Genomic DNA, 27,656 nt, shown 5'->3' with positions numbered 1-27,656 from the left:
AGGTAGAACCTGATATGGAAATGAGCAGAACAAACTAAAGGAACTTTCCACCACCGAATGATCATTCCAGACTCTACTTCTATTGAGAGACACATAAAAGGTAAGACGACGATTGTTATGATATTAATATAGTTGATGATATTGTTATGTGTATTCGTATAGTTGATGATATTGTTATGTGTATTAATATAGTTGATGATATTGTTATGTGTAATAATATAGTTGATGATATTGTTATGTGTATTCATATAGTTGATGATATTGTTATGTGTATTAATATAGTTGATGATATTGTTATGTGTATTCATATAGTTGATGATATTGTTATGTGTATTAATATAGTTGATGATATTGTTATGTGTATTAATATAGTTGATGATATTGTTATGTGTATTAATATAGTTGATGATATTGTTATGTGTATTCATATAGTTGATGATATGTTTTGTGGACAGTGTTATAATAGGCCTACTCTCCTTAAAATGTTTTGGATATAAATTAGATGCGTGGGGTGAAATCGTTCTGTTTCCATCTGTGTCCCCCAGGGTGATCGCTCCTACACTATCTAGAATCTAAAAGGGTTCTTTGGCTGTCCCCATAGGAGAACCCTTTGTAGAACCATTTTTGGTACTAGGTAGCACCCTTTCCACAGAGGGTTCTACATGGAAGCCAGAAGGGTTTTACCTGGAACCCAAAAGCGTTCTCCTGTGGGGACAGCCAGAGGACCCTTTTGGAACTCTTTTTTCTAAGAGTGTTCTGTATCATAGGTCTATAGACTTGTCTTCTCAAAACAGGCTTAAAACACAACAAGCAACAACATTTACTCTTTCTAATCTACTGTTAACTCTTTTCACTCAGGAAGGTATTTCGTGAGAAAGAGAGACAAATAAATACTGTGGAAAGACTAACAACAACTTACAGTTCCTCAAAACAGGTTGTGTGTGTTCATTAGTGCCCACCGTAGCAAAACGTTTGGCAACAGAAACCGTTTAGGTCACGTTGTACAGCATTTGGAGTAAACTGTTTACGCAACATTTTAAAACTGTTGGCTGCGGTGTAAACTAATGAATACGACCCAGGTAGTAGCCTACAACTCGGCTGTTGATGCCTGCCTCATGCTGAAACTTGATCTTAGCCTGAGGGGTGGACTATGATGCAAGCTAGATATACTGGTTAAAACCGATTTGTAGGTGATCAATCCTGCTACTGATAACCTATGTGAACTGATCTGAACAGGTTTAGGCTGGTCTTCTAGGATATGTAGGCTATAGCTGAGGTATAGAACTCCATCTGCATATCACTAACAAACTGCTATTATACAGTAGAACCTAGCCTACTTTACATAATATAAAATCTCTTACTTGTTGCAAAAAACCTTTCTGTACGGATCTGATCCCCCTCAGATCAATCATGTCCATTTTAGCCCTTCTGTCTACATTCTCAGATATGTTTAGAAAATAACAGATTGAAAGAAATAGTCTACTTTTAATAAATACACATTAGCCTGAGAGAGTGGAAAGGCTGAGAGGAATGTGGCCTTGTGTTGCTGCACTGTCTATAACTACCTAAACAAACAGTAACAGGAAGATGAGGTGAAAAATATCAGTCACGACTACATGTTGTTACAGGCTTTGATATTTCCATTTATATTTTGAGGTTGGACGTTAGCATGTTGGCCGCACCTCTTGGCGTCACCTCATTAGACAGTATGCTTATGCCTGTGCTGGCTTGTCATCTCTTTAGTCAGAAGGGTTCCATCTGTTATGTGATATTTAAGAGCAGCTAGTCCAGTGTTCTGGTTGGCCTTAGAGATGTTAGAAGACTGGCACCTCTTTGTAGCTCTGCTTCTTTAAGTTGATGAACAAAGTCTTCCTATCTTGTATCTCCCTGGGTTTGGTCTGGTTTGGTCTGGTTTGGTCTGGTTTGGTCTGGTTTGGTTTGGTTTGGTCTGGTTTGGTCTGGTTTGGTTTGGTCTGGTTTGGTCTGGTTTGGTTTGGTCTGGTTTGGTTTGGTGTGGTCTGGCTGGTCTGGTTTGTTTGGTCTGGTTTGGTCTGGTTTGGTTTGGTTTGGTTTGGTTTGGTCTGGTTTGGTCTGGTTTGCTCTGGTCTGGTTTGGGTTGGTGTGGTCTGGTCTGGTTTGGTCTGGTTTGCTCCACTTGTTTTTTTACTCCATATTGTAAGTTGGAGGGTTTTTATTTCAGATTTCCTCGTCTGGAGCCACTTCAATGGGAACTCATGGTGGGAGTCTTTTAGGTACCACTTTCTTGTTGCTAGTCAACATTCAGTGAATATTAGGGATTGGACGATTAAAACCGGAGGTCTGATGCGCCGTTGCAGTTTTCAAAGCACTACTGATTCGACACAACGTATCAATGCTTGTATCAAAGTAACAATACTACGTGATGATGACTGTCGAAGCTTCGGACATCACACTACCATCTGACAGCTGTCAGAAGAGCACTGACCTCTGCTGGAAGCTTTGTGTTTTTATCTATACTGAACAAAAATACACTGCTCAAAAAAATAAAGGGAACACTTAAACAACACAATGTAACTCCAAGTCAATCACACTTCTGTGAAATCAAACTGTCCACTTAGGAAGCAACACTGATTGACAATACATTTCACATACTGTTGTGCAAATGGAATAGACAACAGGTGGAAATTATAGGCAATTAGCAAGACACCCCCAATAAAGGACTGGTTTTGCAGGTGGCGATCACAGACCACTTCTCAGTTCCTATGCTTCCTGGCTGATGTTTTGGTCACTTTTGAATGCTGGCAGTGCTTTCACTCTAGTGGTAGCATGAGACGGAGTCTACAACCCACACAAGTGGCTCAGGTAGTGCAGCTCATCCAGGATGGCACATCAATGCGAGCTGTGGCAAGAAGGTTTGCTGTGTCTGTCAGCGTAGTGTCCAGAGCATGGAGGCGCTACCAGGAGACAGGCCAGTACATCAGGAGACGTGGAGGAGGCCGTAGGAGGGCAACAACCCAGCAGCAGGACTGCTTCCTCTGCCTTTGTGCAAGGAGGAGCAGGAGGAGCACTGCCAGAGCCCTGCAAAATGACCTCCAGCAGGAGGTGTCTGCTCAAACGGTCAGAAACAGACTCCATGAGGGTAGTATGAGGGCCCGACGTCCACAGGTGGGGGTTGTGCTTACAGCCCAACACTGTGCAGGACGTTTGGCATTTGCCAGAGAACACCAAGATCGGCAAATTCGCCACTGGCGCCCTGTGCTCTTCACAGATGAAAGCAGGTTCACGCTGAGCACATGTGACAGACGTGACAGAGTCTGGAGACGCTGTGGAGAACATTCTGCTGCCTGCAACATCCTCCAGCATGACCGGTTTGGCGGTGGGTCAGTCATGGTGTGGGGTGGCATTTCTTTGGGGGGCCGCACAGCCCTCCATGTGCTCGCCGGAGGTAGCCTGACTGCCATTAGGTACCGAGATGAGATCCTCAGACCCCTTGTGAGACCATATGCTGGTGCGGTTGGCCCTGGGTTCCTCCTAATGCAAGACAATGCTAGACCTCATGTGGCTGGAGTGTGTCAGCAGTTCCTGCAAGAGGAAGGCATTGATGCTATGGACTGGCCCGCCCGTTCCCCAGACCTGAATCCAATTGAGCACATCTGGGACATCATGTCTCGCTCCATCCACCAACGCCACGTTGCACCACAGACTGTCCAGGAGTTGGCGGATGCTTTAGTCCAGGTCTGGGAGGAGATACCTCAGGAGACCATCCGCCACCTCATCAGGAGCATGCCCAGGCGTTGTAGGGAGGTCATACAGGCACGTGGAGGCCACACACACTACTGAGCCTCATTTTGACTTGTTTTAAGGACATTACATCAAAGTTGGATCAGCCTGTAGTGTGGTTTTCCACTTTAATTTGAAACCAAATCCAGACCTCCATGGGTTGATAAATTTGATTTCCATTGATAATTTTTGTGTGATTTTGTTGTCAGCACATTCAACTATGTAAAGAAAAAAGTATTTAATAAGATTATTTCATTCATTCAGATCTAGGATGTGTTATTTTAGTGTTCCCTTTATTTTTTTGAGCAGTGTATAAATGCAACATGTAAAGTGTTGGTCCCATGTTTCATGAGCTGAAATAAAATATCCCAGAAATGTTCCATATGCACAAAAAACATATTTCTCTCCGATTTTGTGCACCCATTTGTTAACATCCCTGTTAGTGAGCATTTATCCGTTGCCAAGATAATCCATCCACCAGACAGGGGTAGAATATCAAGAAGCTGATTAAACAGCATGATCATTACACAGGTACACCTTGTGCTGGGGACAATAAAAGGCCACTCGAAAATGTGCAGTTTTGTCACAAAACACAATGCCACAGATGTCTCAGGTTTTGAGGGAGCGTGCCATTGGCATGCTGACTGCAGGAATGTCCACCAGAGCTGTTGCCAGAGAATTACATTGGTGTCAGAAGTGGAATGGCGGCTGTGAGGCCATCAGACTGGCCTGGACGTGTGAGTAGTCGACTTCCTGGTCGGAGGGGGCAGTGTGAGCCACATTCCAATTCCCACCAAGTGGGTTAACCCTATTGGTGCGATGCGTAGGTTGTTTGCCTTTTACACGTGCAACCTGGGTTCGCTTCCCTGCCCTGCTGTTTGCTACATTGGTGTCAGAAGTAGTATGGTGTCTGTGAGGCCATCAGAATGCACAGCCCGGATGTGTGAGGGGTCTGATTAGTCGAAGCACAGGACTTGCTTTTATAGGGGGCAGTGTGAGCCAGGTTACAATTCCCATTGCAGCTATAGGTTTAACCCTATAGACAGGTTATAATTAGTTAGTTTAACCCTATAGACAGGTTATAATTAGGTTTAGCCCTATTGCTGCGATGCTTAGGGTGTTTGCCTTTTTCGCCAGCGACCTGGGTTCACTGCCCTGCCCCACTGTTTTCTACAATATTAATATCACAGGCTACCCGACGTCCGTTGAACAAAGAGACACAACAATATGAGTGAAAGGATTTTAGGATAATATCAGTTAGTGTTCATTTAGAGTTGTCTTCTGGGTTCAGCCTTCTAGCTTCCTTTATCAATTGGGTGAAATGTAACAAATGGCATGGTCTCAAAGTTTGGAGATAACCAGGTTTAATAAGTTTAAATCACTATGACAACCATTTAATTATTTCACCAGAGCAGCAAGGGAATCTAGAGACTCAACCTTTGCAGAATCAGAATCACCTTTATTCGCCAAGTACATTTGCACATACATATGTAGGATCTTAATTTTAGCCAGTTTGCTACAGTAGGACAATATTACTGCAGCAACAGGAAATATGAATTATTATGTGAATTATAATTAATGGACATTTTTGTAGCGGTTGATACATTTTTATAAAGTGAAACTCAAGTCTGGCATTTCTAAGTGGAAATTACAAACTCCAAAAGCCTTTTAAAACCTCAAATACACTACAAGTTTTACATTTCCTGCATTGCGGGAAAGTTATTCTGCAGTGGGGGGTGATCAAATTAAGATCCTACATCTGTAGACATAATTCTACATGGTGATAGTGACAGACAACATTTAGAGACAGAATACAGACAGAAGAGTTTACACAAATGTCTGTACAACATTATACACAACTAGGAAGAGTGAGCATAGAGCTATAAGAGAATGAACAGTGGATATACAGATATACAGTACAGTGGGAATACAGTTGGTATACAGATATACAGTACAGTGGGAATACAGTTGGTATACAGATATACAGTACAGTGGGAATACAGTTGGTATACAGATATACAGTACAGTGGGTATACAGTTGGTATACAGATATACAGTACAGTGGGAATACAGTTGGTATACAGATATACAGTACAGTGGGAATACAGTTGGTATACAGATATACAGTACAGTGGGTATACAGTGGATATACAGATATACAGTGCAGTGGGAATACAGTTGATATACAGATATACAGTACAGTGGGAATACAGTTGGTATACAGATATACAGGACAGTGGGTATACAGTGGATATACAGATATACAGTGCAGTGGGAATACAGTTGATATACAGATATACAGTACAGTGGGAATACAGTTGATATACAGATATACAGTACAGTGGGAATACAGTTGGTATACAGATATACAGTACAGTGGGAATACAGTTGGTATACAGATATACAGTACAGTGGGAATACAGTTGATATACAGATATACAGTACAGTGGGAATACAGTTGGTATACAGATATACAGTACAGTGGGTATACAGTGGATATACAGATATACAGTGCAGTGGGAATACAGTTGATATACAGATATACAGTACAGTGGGAATACAGTTGATATACAGATATACAGTACAGTGGGAATACAGTTGGTATACAGATATACAGTACAGTGGGAATACAGTTGGTATACAGATATACAGTACAGTGGGAATACAGTTGGTATACAGATATACAGTACAGTGGGAATACAGTTGATATACAGTGGATGTCCACATATACAGTACCAGTATAAATATATCTAAGAGAGATGAAAAGAGTGCTAATGCAGTACAGTGCAGTTATTTAGTGTACAGTTCAGAGATGGCTTGATGTGGTGTGCAGCATAGAGTGTATAGTCCTTTAGTCTCTATGGACCAGATGGTAGTGTACAGTTCAGAGATGGCTTGATGTGGTGAGCAGCATAGAGTGTATAGTCCTTTAGTCTCTATGGACCAGATGGTAGTGTACAGTTCAGAGATGGCTTGATGTGGTGTGCAGCATAGTGTATAGTCCTTTAGTCTCTATGGGCCAGATGGTAGTGTACAGTTCAGAGAAGGCTTGATGTGGTGTGCAGCATAGAGTGCATAGTCCTTTAGTCTCTATGGGCCAGATGGTAGTGTACAGTTCAGAGAAGGCTTGATGTGGTGTGCAGCATAGAGTGTATAGTCCTTTAGTCTCTATGGACCAGATGGTAGTGTACAGTTCAGAGATGGCTTGATGTGGTGAGCAGCATAGAGTGTATAGTCCTTTAGTCTCTATGGACCAGATGGTAGTGTACAGTTCAGAGATGGCTTGATGTGGTGTGCAGCATAGAGTGTATAGTCCTTTAGTCTCTATGGGCCAGATGGTAGTGTACAGTTCAGAGATGGCTTGATATAGTGAGCAGCATAGAGTGTATAGTCCTTTAGTCTCTATGGACCAGATGGTAGTGTACAGTTCAGAGATGGCTTGATGTGGTGAGCAGCATAGAGTGTATAGTCCTTTAGTCTCTATGGACCAGATGGTAGTGTACAGTTCAGAGATGGCTTGATGTGGTGTGCAGCATAGAGTGTATAGTCCTTTAGTCTCTATGGGCCAGATGGCCAGTTGGTGAGGGCTACAGCATGGGGAAAGAAACTGTTCAGATGGGGGTCTATAACATCCAATTACATCGGTTTACAGCAGCTGACAGTTGCAACGTTATTGCTAATAATGCAAACTGCCTTGGTTTAGATAAAGACATGTTCTGTACGGATGTAGGATCTTAATTGAATCACCTTGTTACAGTAGAACTAACACTTTTCGTGTATTGGAGGGTTAAAAAGGCTTCTGAAGTTTGTAATTTCCACTTTTCCACCTTTCCCTTTTAAAAAATGACCATTCATTATAATCCACATAATAATTCAAATGTCGAGTTGCTTCAGGATTATTTTCCTGCTGTAGCAAACGGGCTCAAATGAAGATCCTACATCTGTAGCAATATACCTCTCTTTAATGTACATGGCTATATTAGGAGGACATGATTCTCTTTACACCATTGTTTTTTGACCATTTGACATATTTTATTTACTGTTGTTTAGGCTGGTTGAATGAGTTCCCTATGAGAGGCTACTTCATCTGCAAGAAAACAGGCGGCCGCACCAGTTTCCTCATATGAAATTAAAAGTAAGTGTGTAGCCTACGCAGTTACACAATGGATGTTGAAACTGTGGTGCAAATTTCTAGGCAACATTAGAAGCCGGATAAATGTGTTGATTTGAAGGTAAGACGGGCAGACTGGTACTTCTGGGCTGCATACAAACTCTTATAATGTTAAAAAGTTAGGTCGCCGTCAGACATTCAATAGACAGAGTCCGCTTGAGCTACAGAATCATTTATGGTCCTTTATCCAGTGGTGTAGTGCTATTTATTTAGGTGAGGGAGCACCAAAATAAATGTCAACAAAGTCATAATTTTGTCATATCAAAGTCTGTACAGACAGATGTAGCCTATTGAATAGCCAGCCTAACATTACAGGGCTCTCCAACCCTGTTTCTAGAGTGCTACACCTGTAGGGTTTCACTCCAACCCCATTTGTAACTAACCTGATTAATCTTAGAAACCAACTCATTATTTGAATTAGGTGCACTAATTTTGAGTTGGAATGAAAACCTACAGGATGGTTGCTCTCCAGGAACAGGATTAGAGAGCCCTGTTATAGAATATGCATAAAATGCATCCTCCAAATGCAACATCTGCATATGCCCACATATTGTCTAAAGCAGGGGTGTCAAACATACGGCCCGCGGGCCGGATCAGGCCCGCAAACGGGTTTAATCCGGCCCGCGAGATGATTAAAAATAAAAATAAATAAAAACTTGTAAAGTATAAAAATACGCTGCAATTTTTCAATAAAATAAACTGCTGTTCCAATTGCGTCCACTGGATGGCGCAATAGCAATTGTGTTAAGCAAGCAAACTGTTTATACCGGGGCAGAGCAAGTAGGTCAAGCACGTGCAGCCAATGAGCTACTTTGTTTTGCCCGCGATATTTATTACGGCTTCTACTTTTAACATTATGTGCTTTGGCACCCTCATTGCCCCAATATGTCTCTGTCAAAAAATAGAAAAGTGGACGCAGAGTGCAGAGTGTTCAAAGAAAAATTGTCATCCTATTTAATCACGGAATTGAATGGGAAAGCTGTATGTTTGGTTTGTTCAGAGCATGTTGCAGTGCTGAAAGAATATAACCTTCGTCGCCACTATGTGAGTCTTCATGCCGACAAATATGACAACTTTCAAGGACAGCGGAGATGAGAGAAGGTGAATGAACTGTTGGCGGGTCTGAAGAAACAGCAGTCTGTGTTTACTCACAGACGAGACATCAGTGACGCTGCAGTGAAAGCTAGCTACCTCATTGCTAATGAAATCGCAGTGGCTTCAAAACCATTTAGTGAGGGTGAATTTGTAAAAACATGCATGATGAAGGCAGCGGAGATTGTGTGCCCTGAAAAGCGGCAGGCTTTTGCAAATATCAGCCTGACAAGAAACACAGTTGCAGACAGGATTTCCGATCTTTCAGTGGATTTGGACAGCCAGTTGAAGCAAAAAGTAAAGTCATTTATTGCGTTGTTGGTTGCAATTGATGAAAGCACGGACATTACAGATGTTGCACAACTGGCCATTTTCATCCGCGGAGTTGATGACACATTGACAGTCACCGAGGAGTTCGTGGAGTTGGTGCCGATGACAGATACAACGACAGCAGCTGATATTTTTACCGCACTCGTCGGTGCGCTGGACAGGGTCGGAGTGGACTGGTCCCGCGCTGTCAGCCTGGCTAGAGATGGTGCGCCCTCAATGATCGGGAAAAAGCAGGCTTTGTGACAAAGTTCAGAGAGAAAGTGCAATCTGCAAATGGAGGACGTGATTTTTTGACTTTTCACTGTATTTTGCACCAGGAGGCTTTGTGTTGCAAGTCATTAAAGATGGATAACGTCATGAAGGTGGTCATCCAAACTGTTAATTTCATCCGATCCAGAAGCCTGAATCACCGTCAGTTTGACAGCCTTCTCAGAGAGAAAGACCACATCTATGGCCTGCCATACCACACTGAGGTAAGATGGTTAAGCCGAGGTGCTGTGCTGAGGCGTTTCATTGATTTACGAGAAGAAATTGAACAGTTCATGGAAGAAAAGGGCAAACCAGTGTTAGAATTTCATTCCGCAAAATGGATGCAGGACCTTGCATTTATGGTGGATGTTACAGAGCACCTGAATAACTTGAACAAACTGCTGCAAGGGCGCAACAAAGTTGTCATGTTGTTATGACAGCATACGTTCTTTCAAGTTGAAGCTGTCATTGTGGGAGACGCAACTCGCCGGTGGTGATGCAGCTCACTTCCCCTGTCTGAAAAATGTGTGCGCGACCCAACATGTGGCAGACATGAAGCGGTTCGAAGATAAAATAACGGGACTGTTAAGGGAGTTTGAGCAACGCTTTCAGATTTATGTTTATATCTTTTTATGTTGATGTGCTATTGTATTTAATTGTTTTTATTTTATTTGTATATTTAACCTATTCTTGACTCTGTGGTTCTTGCACTTGTTTGGGGAACAGGATTTCATTATTTTTATCTACATTTCTGCCTGAGAAATGACACCCTGATATAGTTATGTGATCTGTGAAACAGTTCTGTTAATCACTGAGGCATTGTGTGTTTGTGTGTTCTTTGTCCTCAGAACTTTCAAATAACTTGAGGTGTTTTATGATTAATAGTGATGTTGTGCTTTTGGACACTGTCCTCAGGCTCCAGCTTTATGTTTATATGTTTTTATGTTGATGTGCTATTGTTTTTAATTGATTTTATTTTATTTGTATATTTAACCTATTCTTGACTCTGTGGTTCTTGCACTTGTTTGGGGAACAGGATTTCATTATTTTTATCTACATTTCTGCCTGAGAAATGACACCCTGATATAGTTCTGTGATCTGTGAAACAGTTCTGTTAATCACTGAGGCATTGTGTGTTTGTGTGTTCTTTTTCTTTCGAATTTTCAAATAAACTTGACGTGTTTTATGATTAATAGTGATGTTGTGCTTGTACTATTTTGGAACACTGTCCTCAGGCTCCAGCTTTATGTTGTATGTTGATCGTATTAAAACAAAGAAAACAATCTGAAGTTGTTGTTTTTAAGTTATATATACCATGATTTTTCCGGTCCGGCCCACTTGAGAATAGATTTTCCTCCATGTGGCCCCTGAGCTAAAATGAGTTTGACACCCCTGGTCTAAAGAAATGTTTTGTTTTTTAATACCCTTAAACACTAAGTTAAGCATGCCTAATTTCAAAATAGGCCATCACTGTCAATCGTGAATGAAAAATATTGGGTGTTCACCCATAAAAGGATGAATTAATTCAAGGTTTATACAAATATGTCCATTCATTAGACAATTCCGTCATCAAAACAGTAGCCCAAACCACATGCCTCTAACATATATGGTTTAAATGTTACAGACGATTTACTCTGAGGATGTAGCCTGTTTATAGTGAATGGAATGTCATCACAGGCATGATTAAAAACTGACCACTGCTCAATAGAACTCTGTGGTGCTGCTCCGCGGCAAATGTCAACTGACAAGCTAACTAGCGGCTGCAGGTCCGTGAGTGAAAATTAATTATGAAAGAATGAGAAATGCTTTCTCTAAATGAAATCCGCTGAATACACAACTAAGTAGGGACTAAATATATATTTATTTACAAAGCAAACAGACTAAATTTCAATATCCACTCTCCACGAAGACAATTTGTTCCTCTTTTCATTGTGTATTTCTGAGTCTGTGTAGTTTCTGACACTGAATCCAACTTAGGTTCCCAATATGAGGGGTTTGGAAATGGTTTATGAGGAAAATCTGTTTCATAATCAAAATTATCTAATAATTTCAATGTTCTATGATAGACATGTAGATCCCTCCGGAGCTCCCTGCAGTCCACCTGTTTAGGAGTTGGTATGAAAGTCAGTCCTCTTTCTAGAACCTCACTCTCGGCTTGGTTGAGCCTAATAGGGCATTACTGGTCAAGACCTCAAATCGGTTGTGAAGTAGTATGGACATATTGATGGAACAAGGTCACTAAACTGGTGGTTAGACAGGGTAGATCCAAGAGCAGGCCTCTGCTGTCATCTAGAGGGCGTTTCTCTGTACTGCTTGACACATGGAGACTCAATGGAGGCACAGTGCAAAGTGCTCAAAGTAAGGCCCAAACAATTGTTTGTCAGGCTGGGATCTATAAAGCAGTATGTTCTTCAATTAGATGCCAACTAATATTCATACAGGGACAATAGGTGGGGCAGGAGGAAGAATGGTGTTCCTGATTTTCAGAGGAATTCCCCTTTTTTCTTTGTAGCTTCAGATTGAGATTGTTGTTATTCTCCAATATGTTTTTCTTCAGTGTGCCACTCTGGACTCTCCAAGGGGAATACTCCCTCTATTCTCCACTAGAGAGTTTGCTGGGTATTTTTGGGTACCAAAAATACAAAAAAAAAAATTTTTTGTCTCGTTTTAGCTGAGTCCCCAGTTAGAATCCATGTGGTTCATTTAAAAGTTTCTAAAAAGATTTTAAAAGTACATTTAAAAAATGCGCTCCTGACGTTTCACCACAATAGGCTTCTTCAGACAATGGACAGAAATTAGCCAAACAAAGCCAAAGGAGAGTGATGAGCAGCAGCAGCATCATCAAACCAGCGAGGCCGCCGGCAAGCCCAACAGTGATGATGCTGCCGAGCTCCAGTTAGCTCCGTGTGCAGAGCCTACCCACCCTTCCACAAGCACCGCCAGGATAATGGCTCCACAGCCCCCTCCACCTCCGACTGTTCCTGACTATCTTGGAACAGAGGTGCCAGCCCAGATTAGCCTAGAATCCTACCGTAGCCGCAGGTTTTCTGTCCAAAAAAACTTCATTTAATAGCAACTGGTTCATAAGAAGAGAGTGTCTGGAATACTCGCTTACTGAAGATGCTGCATTGCTGAAAGTTCTGCGTGGGGTCCATCTATTGGGAGATGGCTAACTAGTCTGTTTTTTCCACTGATTCATATGGATGCCAGGTCACACATTGCCTGTAAAAGTGGGTAAAAACAGAAAAGCATATAACTGTAGCTATGTGGTCTTTACTTGGGTGTGTTTCAGCAGGGTGAGGTCAGAGAGATGCTTCCAAGTCAGTATTTTTCAGAACTCATAAAATCCTTTACACAATCTGATGGGATGAATGTTCAACCCCATTTAAATGACCATAAAGTCTATATAGCACCTTTAAGTTAAGATGTCACAGATCTGTTCATGGCAAAGCAGTTCAATTAATGATATTAATTTATTCTTAAAGAATATAACTTATAAATCATGAGCCACATCTTGAGGAGTCACCTGTGACAGTATTCATAAAGAGTAGGAGTACTGATCTGGGATCAGTTTTTCCTTTTAGATCATAATGAAACAGATTAAATGGACAGGGGGGACCTGATCCTAGATCAGCACTCCTCCTCTGGGAAACTGCATGTATGAAACCGAACACATAGTCGTAGTCTAGTTACAGCAGGTGTTTACTGCCATCTAGTTGAAGATACCAATAAAACACTTGATTATCAGGAAGGGGAGACGGTTGAGCTGAAACAGAAAGTAAACTTGTTATTTTGTAGAGCAGGGGTGTCAAACGTCCGGCCCGCGGGCCGGATTAGGCCCGCAAACGGGTTTAATCCGGCCCGCGAGATGATTTTGTAAAGTATAAAAATGAGCTGCAATTTTTCAATAAAATAAACTGCTGTTCCAATTGAGTCCACTGGATGGCGCAATAGCAATTGTGTTAAGCAAGCAAACTGTTTATACCGGGGCAGAGCAAATAGGTCAAGCAAGTGCAGCCAGTCCGGATGAGCTACTTTGTTTTGCCCGCGATATTTATTACGGCTTCTACTTTTAACATTATGTGCTTTGGCACCCTCATTGCCCCAATATGTCTCTGTCAAAAAAGAGAAAAGTGGACGCAGAGTGCAGAGTGTTCAAAGAAAAATTGTCATCCTTCTATTTATTCACAGAATTGAATGGGAAAGCTGTATGTTTGGTGTGTTCACAGCATGTTGCAGTGCTGAAAGAATATAACCTTCGTCGCCACTATGTGAGTCTTCATGCCGACAAATATGACAACTTTCAAGGACAGAGGAGAAGAGAGAAGGTGAATGAACTGTTGGCGGGTCTGAAGAAACAGCAGTCTGTGTTTACTCACAGCCGAGACATCAGTGACGCTGCAGTGAAAGCTAGCTACCTCATTGCTAATGAAATCGCAGTGGCTTGAAAAATTTGAAAAACAGTGAATTTGTAAAAAGCAGTGAATTTGTAAAAACATGCATGATGAAGGCAGCGGAGATTGTGTGCCCTGAAAAGCACCAGGCTTTTGCAAATATCAGCCTGACAAGAAACACAGTTGCAGACAGGATTTCCGATCTTTCAGTGGATTTGGACAGCCAGTTGAAGCAAAAAGTGAAGTAATTTATTGCGTTTTCGGTTGCAATTGATGATAGCACGGACATTACAGATGTTGCACAACTGGCCATTTTCATCCGCAAAGTTGATGACACATTGACCGTCACCGAGGAGTTTGTGGAGTTGGTGCCGATGACAGATACAACGACAGCAGCTGAGATTTTCACTGCACTTGTCAGCGCGCTGGACAGGGTCGGAGTGGACTGGTCCCGCGCTGTCAGCCTGGCTACAGATGGTGCGCCCTCAATGATCGGGAAAAAAGCAGGCGTTGTGACAAAGTTCAGAGAGAAAGTGCAATCTGCAAATGGAGGACGTGATTTTTGGACTTTTCACTGTATTTTGCACCAGGAGGCTTTGTGTTGCAAGTCATTAACGATGGATAATGTCATGAAGCTGGTTATTATTTTTATTATATTATTATTATATTATTATATTATATTATTATTATATTATTATTATTATATTATCCAAACTGTTAATTTCATCCGATCCAGAAGCCTGAATCAACGTCAGTTTGACAGCCTTCTCAGAGAGAAAGACCACATCTATGGCCTGCCATACCACACTGAGGTAAGATGGTTAAGCCGAGGTGCTGTGCTGAGGCGTTTCTTTGATTTACGAGAAGAAATTGAACAGTTCATGGAAGAAAAGGGCAAACCAGTGTTAGAATTTCATTCCGCAGAATGGATGCAGGACCTTGCATTTATGGTGGATGTTACAGAGCACCTGAATAACTTGAACAAACAGCTGCAAGGGAGCAACAAAGTTGCCACGCAGTATTATGACAGCATACGTTCTTTCAAGTTGAAGCTGTCATTGTGGGAGACGCAACTCGCCGGTGGTGATGCAGCTCACTTCCCCTGTCTGAAAAATGTGTGCGCGACCCAACATGTGGCAGACATGAAGCGGTTCAAATATAAAATAACGGGACTGTTAAGGGAGTTTTAGCAACGCTTTCAGATTTTTGGTGAACTGGAGAAAGACTTCAACGTTTTTTGTTCGCCATTAACCGTGAATCCCTCTGATCTGCCCGTCAGCATCCAACTTGAAATAATATACTTGCAGTGTGACTCGGATTTGAAGGGCAAATTTGCCGCAGCTGGCTTGGACACATTTTATCAGAACCTCTTGCCAGGTTACACCAACTTGACAGCCCTCGCTGCAAAACTGTTGTGCATGTTTGGAACCACATATCTTTGTGAGCAAGTTCTCTGTAATGAGCATAAATAAAACAAAGCTGCGCTCAAGGCTCACGCAAAAGCACTTGAATCACATCCTGAAGTTGGCTGCCACTCAGGATGTGACGCCTGATATTGATGCGCTGGTGAAAGCTAAAAGATGCCAGGTATCAGGAGTCAAATAAACTATGCAACCCCACTTAAAGTGCTGCATGAGACACCCTGATATAGTTCTGTGATCTGTGATATACTTCTGTGAATCACTGAGGCATTGTGTGTTTGTGTGTTGTTTGTCCTCAGAATTTCAAATAGCTTGAGGTGTTTTATGATTAATAGTGATGTTGTGCTTTTTGACATACTGTCCTCAGGCTCCAGCTTTATGTTTATATGTTTTTATGTTGATGTGCTATTGTTTTTAATTGTTTTTATTTTATTTGTATATTTAACCTATTCTTGACTCTGTGGTTCTTGCACTTGTTTGGGGAACAGGATTTCATTATTTGTATCTACATTTCTGCCTGAGAAATGACACCCTGATATAGTTCTGTGATCTGTGAAACAGTTCTGTGAATCACTGAGGCATTGTTTGTTTGTGTGTTCTTTTTCTTTAGAATTTTCAAATAAACTTGAGGTGTTTTATGATTAATAGTGATGTTGTGCTTGTACTATTTTGGACACACTGTCCTCAGGCTCCAGCTTTATGTTTTATGTTGATAGTATTAAAACAAGTTATATATACCATGATTTTACCGGTCCGGCCCACTTGGGAATAGATTTTCCTCCATGTGGCCCCTGAGCTAAAATGAGTTTGACACCCCTGTTGTACAGGATCCATTTTGAGACAACAGGGCAGAAAACACGATATGGAGAGAACTAAAAAAATAAAGTGAGTATTTCTAAGTATTTCTGAACAATAATCTATTCTAATGGACAGAGTAAGAGAATGAATACCTGGAATGAGATAGTACTAGTTAGTAGAACTGCTGCTTGAGTTTAGTTGCTGACAGACAGCAGTTTTCAAAGTGTTATCACATGTTATCGGTCAAACGTCTGGTAAAGATGGTGGAGGAGCTTTTAAATGATAGGGTTTTATGTTTATCTCAGGGTTTCTCAATCCTTTTGTTCTTGCCCAGCATTTACACACCTGATTCAACTAATCATCAGATATTTGAAGACAGTTTAATATTTGAGGCATACAAATGAACATTCTCAAATTTAAACCTTTTGGATTTGTAGGCCTGTTTACAATTATTATAGGCCTACAGTAATTCACATTTTGGATGGAAAAAAGCACAGCTAAACCTGGTGGACATTTAATTTAATGACCAATGGAATGCTCTAAAACATTCAAACTCTGCTCAACCGGGGAGCAGGTCAATGCAAAACTAATTTACCCAGTCACCGCTATAACTTTATTTCCTTATTTGAAATTGAAAGTGACTTTGTAGCCTACGCAGTTACAAAATGTCTGTTCAAACTGTGGCGCATATGGAACATTAGAACAGTGGTGGAAAAAGTAAAGATACCTTAATAGAAAATGACTCAAGTAAAAGTGAAAGTCACCCAGTAAAATACTACTTGAGTAAAAGTCTAAAAGTATTTGATTTTAAATATACTTAAGTATCAAAAGTAAATGTAATTGCTAAAGTAAAGTAGGAATAATTAAAATTACAATTACTTATATGAAGCAAACCAGACGGCACAATTTTCCTGTTATTTTCATTTACGGATAGCCAGGGTCACATTCCAACACTCAGACATCATTTAAAAAAAGCATTTGTGACCAGGGATGACCAGCGATGTTCTCTTGATAAGTGTGAATTGGACCATTTTCTGAATGTAACAAGTACTTTTGGGTGTCAGGGAAAATGTATGGAGTAAAAAGTACATCATTTTCTTTATGAATGTAGTGAAGTAAAAGTAAAAGTTGTTAAAAATATTAATAGTAAAGTACAGATACCCCCAAAAAAACGACCTAAGTAGTACTTTAAAGTATTTTTACTTAAGTACTTTACACCACTGCATTAGAAGACGGATAAATGTGTTGATTTTGAAAGAAAGACGGGCAGATTCTGCTAGGTAGGCTACAAACTATTATAAAGTTAGGTCGTCATCACAGTAGGTTTGAGCTACAGTATGATGACTTACCAACCTGATGGTCTCCATTGGAAATGTTGTGGAAAATGTTGTACACTCAGTGTATTAAAATATGTAACATAAACAACAAATGATATGCTCAGATACACAAAATACATCTGGTTTCAGATCTAGAAGATTCTCCTCTTCAATAGTAATATCATCAATTCTGACCAGTAACTTACCTGGGGTCAAAGGTCCCTGATTTATCACTAAAATGTATAGGATGATCCATAGAGATGTCACTCTTCATGGACAGATGACTGGGTACTGGAGAGACTGATCTCAGAGTTTGGTTGGAGATTCTGGAAAACATAATAAATCACCATGTAACTACATTTTAAAATATATCAAAATTATATTTCAATAGATAAAATACATTACATAAAGCATTAAAATATATGCCATTACATAAATCAACAAACATGCAGTTCTAATTAAAAATAAAAATAGTTATATAGATATATATATATATATATAGAGGTGAAAGCATTGGAAATGCTTTTGGCGGTTAATCTGCTTCTGTTTTGTGGGTGGCACTGTGTGCTGTTTTCGATGGATGGGTCCTGGCCTCTCGGGGCCTTAGGGATACGGAGGGACGTGGGTGGGATGCTGATCACTGGGAAGACGGCTCAACTTGGGATGGGGAGGGGCTTTAGCGGGGGAATTAGTGGAGAACAATTGAAGGGTTACTCCGTAGCAATGCAAATATCACGGTACAGCTATATGGACACTCAATCATTACGCTATTTTTTTATTGGTAAATTTACAAACATATATAATGATAAATAGACTTGAAACTTGTATCTCATTATGGTGTATGATGAAATAAGTATAGCCAGTTATAATTGTAATGGCTTAGCTGATAATAACAAAAGAAGAACAATATTTACATGGCTCAAAGAGAAAGAATATAATATCTATTGTATACAGGAAACTCATTCAACAATTCGAGATGAAGTAGCGTGGAAAAAAGAATGGAGGGGGGGGGGGGGGGAATATACTTCTCCCATGGGCAAAGAAATTCAAAAGGGGTGATGATATTAATTAATAGTAATTTCGATCCGAATGTGCAAATTGTACAAATAGATACACAAGGTAGATGGATTATTTTAAATATGTTATTGGACCATAAACAGATATGGCTCATTAACCTTTACGGACCAAATAATGATGATCCACAATTCTTTGACTATATATAATAAATTATCAAGCCTGCAAGCAACTCAAGACAATATTATTATGGTGGGGGATTATAATACTGTTTTAAATAGCTCAATGGACCGTAAAGGAAATCACACCACAAACAATCACCCACATGCTCTTAAGGAAATTGTGAATGTCATGGATACATTAGAACTAGTAGATATATGGAGGCTTAAATATACTGATCTAGTGAGATATACATGGCGGAGACTGAATCAAGCTAGTCGTCTTGACTTCTTTCTTATCTCATTCTCGTTGGCACCAAAAGTAAAAAAAGTGTTGATAGGGGACAGAATGCGGTCGGACCATCATATAATAGGCATATACATTACTCTTACTGAATTTCCACGTGGGCGAGGATATTGGAAATTTAATCAAAGCCTATTGGATGATAATTTATATATAATTAGAACAAAGGAATTTATAACTTACTTTTTCCAACATAACATAGGTACAGCGAATCCCCTTATTGTATGGGACACCTTTAAATGTGCCTTTAGAGGCCATGCAATTCAGTACTCATCTCGAAAACAAAAGCAATTTAGGTCAAAAGAGTTTATACTAAGAAAGGAAATAGAAAGTCTAACAGAACAGATAGATGGCAATAAAAACTGTAACATAGAGGCTCAGAATAAATTAGAGGAAAAACTAAAAGAAATGGAGAAACTTATTCAAGAAAGATCAAGTGTAATATATTATAAAAATAAAGCAAACTGGATGGAATATGGGGAAAAATGCACAAAATTATTTTTTAATCTTCAACATAGGAATGCTACCAAAAAGAACTTAATGAAACTGGTTACAATTGACGCAGTCACCCATAATTCACCAAATGATATTTTGAAGGAAGAAACAAAGTACTTTAAGCATATGTTTTCTTTTCAGTCGCCTCCATCTCCTCTAACTGAAGCTAATTGTAGAGATTTTTTTTCTCTTGATAATGTCAAATTAACAGCCACACAGAAAGACTCATGTGAAGGTGAAATTACAGAGGAGGAACTTCTGGATGTAATTAAAGACTTTAAGTCTGGGAAAACTCCAGGGTTGGATGGCATACCAGTCGAGGTATACCAAACCTTTTTTGATATACTAAGAGGACCGTTATTAGCATGTTTTAACCACTCCTATGTAAATGGTAGATTATCTGACACTCAAGAAGAAGGTCTGATCTCATTATTACTGAAACAGGATACAAGTGGAAAATATAAAGATCCAGTCCATTTACAAAATTGGAGGCCCCTTACACTTCAGTGTTGTGATGCAAAAATCCTAGCAAAATGTATAGCGCATAGAATTAATAAGGTATTGTCGGATATTATTCATTCTAATCAGACAGGTTTTTTACATGGAAGATACATTGGAGATAATATAAGGCAAGTATTGGAAACAATAGAACACTATGGAAAATATGGGAAACCAGGCCTGCTATTCATAGCACACTTCGAAAAGGCATTTGATAAAGTTCGACTGGGGTTTATATATAAATGCCTGGAGCATTTCAATTTTGGAGAATCTCTTATAAAATGGGTCAAAATCATGTATAGTAAAAAAAAAAAGTAAATAATGGCTATTTCTCAGAAAGTTTTAAACTGTCAAGAGGAGTGAAACAAGGTTGTCCACTATCGGCATATCTATTTATTGTGGCCATCGAGATGTTAGCTATTAAAATCAGATCCAATAATAATATCAGAGGATTAGAAATACAGGGCTTAAAAACAAAGGTGTCATTGTACGCTGATGATTCATGTTTTCTTTTAAATCCACAACTAGAATCCCTCCACAGCCTCATAGTGGATCTAGATACATTTTCTAACCTCTCTGGATTACAACCAAATTATGACAAATGTACTATATTACGTATTGGATCACTAAAAAATACAATTTTTACATTACCATGTATTTTGCCAATAAAATGGTCTGATGGTGATGTGGATATACTCGGAATACCTATCCCAAAGGAAATAAATGATCTCACTTCAATACATTTTAATAGAAAGTTAGCAAAAATAGATAAGATCTTAATACCATGGAAAGGAAAATACCTGTCAATTTGTGGAAAAATCACCCTGATTAACTCTTTAGTATTATCCCAGTTTACCTATTTGCTTATGGTCTTGCCTACGCCTAGCGAACAGTTTTTTTAAATTGTATGAGAAAAAAATAATCAATTTTATTTGGAACGGCAAGCCAGACAAAATTAAAATAGCATATTTATATAATGAATATGAATTCGGAGGACAGAAATTATTAAATATTAAAGCATTAGACCTATCACTAAAAGCTTCAGTCATACAAAAGTTATACTTAAATCCGAACTGGTTCTCAAGCAAATTAGTAAGATTGTCTCACCCAATGTTCAAGAAAGGCCTTTTTCCCTTTATTCAGATTACAACCTCTCACTTTCAGTTATTTGAAAAGGAAATCATCTCCCAAATGTCACTATTTCTAAAACAAGCCATAGAAAGTTGGTTGCAATTTCAATTTAATCCTCCAGAAACAACAGAACAAATAATGCAACAAATATTGTGGTTAAATTCAGATATACTAATTGACAAAAAACCTTTATTTTTTGACAGAATGTTTAAAAAAGGTATAATCTTCGTAAATGATATCATCGGTAGGACTGGTGGAGTTATGACGCACATGCAGCTAACAAAAACATATGGAAATGTCTGCTCTACCCAAAATTACAACCAAATAATTGCAGCCTTACCGCAAAAGTGGAAGAGGAAAGTGGAAGGGGGAGAAAGTAAGGAACTTGTCTGTCGGCCTTGCATTAAAGAACATAATTGGTTAAAGAAAACTGTGATAAATAAAAAAGTATATCAGTTTCACTTAAGGACCAAAGGATTGACAGCCGTCCCATATAGATTGCAAAATAGTTGGGAAGAGATCTTTGACGTACCGATCCCATGGCATAGTGGTTATGAACTGACACGCAAAACGACACCGGATTCAAAAATTAGAATCTTTCAATTTCAATTATTATATAAAATTCTTGCTACCAATAGAATGTTATTTATATGGGGGATACAATCTTCCCAGCTCTGCAGATTTTGCTGTGAAGAGACAGAATCATTAGATCATTTGTTTTGGTTCTGTCCATTTGTAGCTTGTTTTTGGACACAGGTCCAGGAATGGCTAAAGGATTGCAATATTTACCTGGAACTAACCTTGCAGATAGCATTACTGGGTGATCTGAAAAGTCATAGTCAATCAATCAATAATATAATAATACTTTTAGCAAAAATGTTTATTTTTAATTCACAATCTGTAGAAGCAATGAGAATAGAAAGGTTCAGAACTTTTGTAAAACATCACAGTACGGTTGAAATATATATGGCAAATAGAAATCCTATATGGATGGTGTTAAGAGATAGATGGAAGGTATTGAATAGAGTTGAAGGATGGGACTAATAACAAATAACAACAAATAATAACAAAGATAGCTAATAATGTAAGCATACTGTGTCCATAATAAGTATATAGGTTGTATGTTGGGAGCTTTTGGGAAAGAGCACAGTTAGAAAGTTATGGCATATAGAAGCAAACCGGATGGACATCATGAAAATGATCGGAGAGGTTGAGAGTAGAAGAAGTTCAGGAGCAAAAAAAATTACAATTAAAAAAAAAAAATATATATATATATATATATATATATATATATATATATATATATATATATATATATATATATATATAAAATAGAATTATTGTAAAATTAACTCTGTCCATAAGGTGTAGATAGTAGGTATAGACCGGAAGTAGAGGGCTGGGCATTGTTGTTCACTAATTTACTCCAAGTAGGGAAAGGATGGTGGGGTTGAAAAGTAATAAAGGGGAGTATATATATAAAAAAAAAGATTTAAAAAAACATGGGGGATTGGAAGTGATGCAGACAATTACATTGATAGAAGATACAATCGATCTGCAATATTAAGCTGATCCATTAAAAAAAATTAAAACTAAAAATACAAAAAACAAAAAAACAAAACAAAAGGAAAACAAAAAAAAAGAACCCTTAAGAGAATGAAAACATATTTCCAGTAGTATTGTTAGTTAGTCAATACTGGGGCCCTGCACAAAAAATGTCACAGGAACTCATAAAAAGTAAAACTGTCCAAAAGTAAGTTATGTATATGGCTCTAATTTTGACATTTTCCTGTCCATCATATTCAAGATTTGGAGAGCTGCCTTTCCTGTCTGTTCAAACTTTGTTAATCTTTTACCTTCTGATTTACCAACAGATTGAGAATGGGAAGACTGCGGCTACAGATATTGTTTATGGTGGTAACGATCACCATTTTGTTTTTGTCAGTAAGTTCTAAAGCACTTTTTATATTCTTGATCTTATAAATGATTATAAGACATATAAATACAAGTACTGTAAGATGCTTGAAATCATTAAAAAGCTTAGGCTCCATTAAGGTCTAATCTAATTTAAAATGCCATTTTAATTTGCCTTTGTTCAGTCAGATTACTTTTTATTGCTCAGGTTTTGGTCAAAATAATGATTCATGGAATTATTAGTTATTGATCATTCAAAGAGTTACTTGTTAACTTGACAGCCTGTTCCCCAGCTTTACACTGCTACATTCAATGTTTCTCCAAGATGAAATTATACACCATCGTTGAGCATGCAGTTCAACATTTGCATCTTTTGGACAAACATCAAATATAGCAGAGTTCATGAGATCATATTTTAAATGTAATAAGGGCTACCATGTCTTTCTATTTCAGGTGTGTCGAGACAACCATTGCCAATTGAATATTCTTTCACATTACCTTAAAGTCAACCACACTACCTTTACCACTGATACTCCATATGTTACCACTCATACCCCATATATTACCATTCAAACTCCACATGTTGATATTTGTAATGGAATCACCAACAGGACATTTACGCCAACCAATGACTCCTTAATAAGTACAGAGGAATGGGAATCTCTGGTCACAAAGCTACAATGGTCATTACCGCCTGTTGACCTCTTATCCACAGATGAGGCCACAAACCCCACTAAGTGCTCATTCTCTGTTGTCAACCCCAATTCAAACCACACAGTTGGAGGGTTTATAGATGTCATTTTGATAGCTAGAGATACTAAAAACAGGATCAAAACCTATGGAGGGGACTTTTTTCAGGCCAAGTTGTTTAACGCAGAACTTAAGGCCAGTACTTATGGAGCTGTAACAGACCACTTTAATGGCACCTACACTGCCCGCCTGGCCCTGCTTTGGCCCGGACCTGCCAAGGTGTCCATCCGCCTAGTGCACTCCAGTGAGGCCGTGCAGGTACTGTGCAGGCAAAGGGAACAGGACCCAGATAAGGTCTACTTCCAAGGCTACTTTGAGGATGGTGGCAAGCAGGAAACAACGATGTGCAATGCCCAGAGAAGTCCTAGGCTGGTGGGGAACAGCTCGCAGTGTTGCTGTGAGTACAGAGAGCCAGTCACCGGAGAGTCCTGGTTCTGTCGTCGGCCATCTTCCCTGCCCTGCCATGCTTTGACCTACCACAGCATGGGTGGTTACCAGGCAGTACTCTCCAAGTTGGAGACAACTCTTCTTAAGAGGTAGATATCTTTCAATCGGGTGTCAAATATGCAGGTTGGGGGTCATTGTTTACCCACCATCTGATTTAATGTGGCCCCTCTTGTTATCCAAACACAATCCTATCCTATTATTTGAAAATATTTTATGTTGGGGAAAGAGGAACTCACATAACATTGGTGAAATGACAATTCATGCTGTTCAGGAAAATAAAGTAAATTGCTGTAGACCCAATGTTAGCAGATATGTGTACAAACCATGACTGCACTGCATCCTGTTCCATCACTTAATGGTAGTGTCTCCAAATTATTGATTGTTGTTCTTCACACTCAAATAATATTTCATTTTTTGCAGATTCACAAACATTATTGTACCATATGATAATTCAGTTGTACATGTCCAGCAACAAGGCAATGAAACCCGTAAGTCCCTACAACATATTCCTCATTTCCCTCCTGTTACTGTAATACCATTACACAGAATACAGCAGTACCTTGCATTACTGTAATACCACTACACAGAATACAGCAGTACCTTGCATTACTGTAATACCATTACACAGAATACAGCAGTACCTTGCATTACTGTAATACCATTACACAGAATACAGCAGTACCTTGGGTTACTGTAATACCATTACACAGAATACAGCAGTACCTTGCATTACTGTAATACCATTACACAGAATACAGCAGTACCTTGCATTACTGTAATACCATTACACAGAATACAGCAGTACCTTGCATTACTGTAATACCATTACACAGAATACAGCAGTACCTTGCATTACTGTAATACCATTACACAGAATACAGCAGTTCCTTGGGTTACTGTAATACCACTACACAGAATACAGCAGTACCTTGCATTACTGTAATACCATTACACAGAATACAGCAGTACCTTGGGTTATTGTAATACCACTACACAGAATACAGCAGTACCTTGCATTACTGTAATACCATTACACAGAATACAGCAGTTCCTTGGGTTATTGTAATACCACTACACAGAATACAGCAGTACCTTGCATTACTGTAATACCATTACACAGAATACAGCAGTTCCTTGGGTTATTGTAATACCACTGCACAGAATACAGCAGTACCTTGCTACCTACATAAGTCACAATCTTTAAACAAGTCATATCCTTTGTTATCTGGTTTAAACCTGGCTTGTTATCAACTTGCAAACTGGTGTCATTATCACAAATCAGCGTCCTCTACCTCGACTAACCTGTATCCCCGTACATTGACTCGGTACCCCCTGTATATTTGATTTTTTATTTTATTTTATTTAGTAAATATTTTCTTAACTTTTTCATGCATTGTTGGTTAAGGGCTTGTAAGTAAGCATTTCACGGTATTCGGCACGTGAAAATAACATTTTATTTCATGCTAGCGATGCAGATTCGGCTCAGATGATCTAACAATGATTTCTCTCTCTCTAGGTCCAAACACAAAATGCCGTCCTGGTTTGCACACCCCAGTACCGTCTGGATTCTACCTCCAGGATCGCTGGACGTCCATGGTGTGTGACTCAAAATCATTTCCCTCAGCTAAACTGATATCTGGATGCCTGAAGGACAAACAGATCCTTATGATGGGTGACTCCACTCTCCGTCAATGGTTGGAGTACCTGGAGAACACTGTGCCAACACTGAAACGCCTGAACCTTCACACATCAAGCAAATCGGGCCCCTTTGAGGCAGTCGACACCCAGTCCAACACCCGTATCATCTGGCGGGCCCATGGGATACCTATACGGACGAGCAAGACCCCCTGGGCTGACCTCCACTACATCGCCAGGGAGGTGGAGGGTCTGGCAGGGGGTGCACACTCTGTAGTCGTCTTCACCATCTGGGCTCATTTCACCACGTACCCACTGGCTGTGTATGCACACCGTCTGGTCGTCATCCGTAGGGCTGTGGCGTCGCTGCTAAGACGATCTCCCACTACTCTGGTAGTGATCAAATCAGCCAACACAGGCTACAAGGATGTGTACGGCAGCGACTGGCTCTCCTGGCAGCTCGACATGGCTCTAAGGGAAATATTCAGGGACTTGCCCGTGGTCCTCATTGACGTTTGGCAGATGACCTCCTGCCACTATTCTCCGGATAACATTCACCCGCCCCCCGTGGTGATCCAAAATGAAGTGGACCTCTTCCTGTCCTTTGTTTGTCCGCAGTGAGAAAAGAGAAGCATTCAAAAGGGATTGCCTGTAAAATCAACTGCATAGAACATGGTGGTTGTCAAACTATTGCCTGCTTTCAGCTCTGCACTGATTCTTCTGTCATGCATAAAATATAGTTAAGCAATGATTCATTTAAAGAACTTGTGGGCTGTTTTAGAGCAAATTGTCTTTTCTTTTTTTTTATGCATTAATTAACAACAGTCTATGATGTTTGCAGTCAATGTAGAAGTGTGTCATCTGGTGGCCCTTTTTGGGCTTTCACCTACTGGTTTAATCTTGCCCAGGGCAATGCAGGGTCCAATCGCTTTTGCTAGTGCGCATTCTCTCTCACACTTTATTCAACTCATCATGGAGCCTCTCGTTTGGGTTTGGTGTGAGAGTCGGGGGTGGGAGGGGGCGGGGGTTGGAGTGTGCGCCCCTTTGGGTCCCCGGGACCAGGACTGAGAAGCACTGCATTTGAGCAATGTAAAAATGTCCATGACCTTGAATGTACATGCCCCTCTGACCCATCTAAATGAATGTAACTGTATGAAGTAATCTGATTGTAAATCATGAAATGTGTAATAACTTGGAAAGACTCAATATGAAAAAAAAAAAAAAACATGCAGCTCTAGCAGGGCAGGACTTTGACGAACTGACTTGTTGGAAAGGTGGCATCCTATGACGGTGCCACGTTGAAAGTCACATATGCATCTATAGTATCTGAAGATTATGCCTTTGTTAAATGTTCTTCATGAAGAAATGGAATGTTGGTTGTGTTAGTATCAAGAGGGAATGTTTTGGGTGTAACGTCACATCCAGCAGACCGGAAGTGTCTTGGAGACTGGGGATTGGCCAGAAGAGGTCAGCTTCGTTGTTTATAAATAGGGGGGTTAAACGAAGAAGACGTCAGAACGGCCATGGCAATCGGGGGAGCCGTTCTCCGGGTGTCATGTCACCTGTCATTTATGCTGTAACCTCGTGATTTTAATAAAAGCCTCTAACACGATGCAGCATAAAACGGACTCTTTGTTGACAGCAATAATGGCCACCATTCATCAGATACGACATAATGGCGCCCAACGTGGGGCTGGGTTTGCGTCTCTTCCTTGTTTCAGTCAACCGCCAGGCTAACCTGCTCTGAAGCATGGCCAAAAAAATTGTGAGTTTTTCTTAC

The 27,656-nt window shown here is 39.8% G+C and overlaps 1 protein-coding gene across 5 annotated transcripts; it reads left to right on the top strand.

The window, feature by feature from the left end:
- LOC311117151 (NXPE family member 3-like) lies at positions 1–27,488 on the top strand. 5 transcript variants are annotated; one of them, XM_084192134.1, is made up of 7 exons: positions 64–100; positions 7,810–7,894; positions 16,244–16,301; positions 23,005–23,074; positions 23,498–24,330; positions 24,662–24,729; positions 25,758–27,488. In XM_084192134.1, the coding sequence occupies exons 3-7, from the start codon at positions 16,279–16,281 to the stop codon at positions 26,495–26,497; spliced, it is 1,734 nt and encodes a 577-aa protein (XP_084048260.1). In that variant the 5' UTR covers positions 64–100; positions 7,810–7,894; positions 16,244–16,278; the 3' UTR covers positions 26,498–27,488. The 5 variants fall into 5 exon arrangements, with proteins under 5 accessions (XP_084048259.1, XP_084048260.1, XP_084048262.1 ...); XM_084192133.1 differs by lacking the exon at positions 7,810–7,894 and having other exon boundaries at positions 1–100; XM_084192136.1 differs by lacking the exon at positions 16,244–16,301.
- The last annotated feature ends 168 nt before the right edge of the window (positions 27,489–27,656 follow it).

This window comes from Coregonus lavaretus (genome assembly GCF_964263955.1).
Source record: "Coregonus lavaretus genome assembly, contig: HAP1_SCAFFOLD_253, whole genome shotgun sequence".
Lineage (NCBI taxonomy): Eukaryota > Metazoa > Chordata > Actinopteri > Salmoniformes > Salmonidae > Coregonus > Coregonus lavaretus.
Note: the sequence above shows the minus strand (reverse complement) of the source record. Positions and strands in the feature narration are given on the sequence as shown.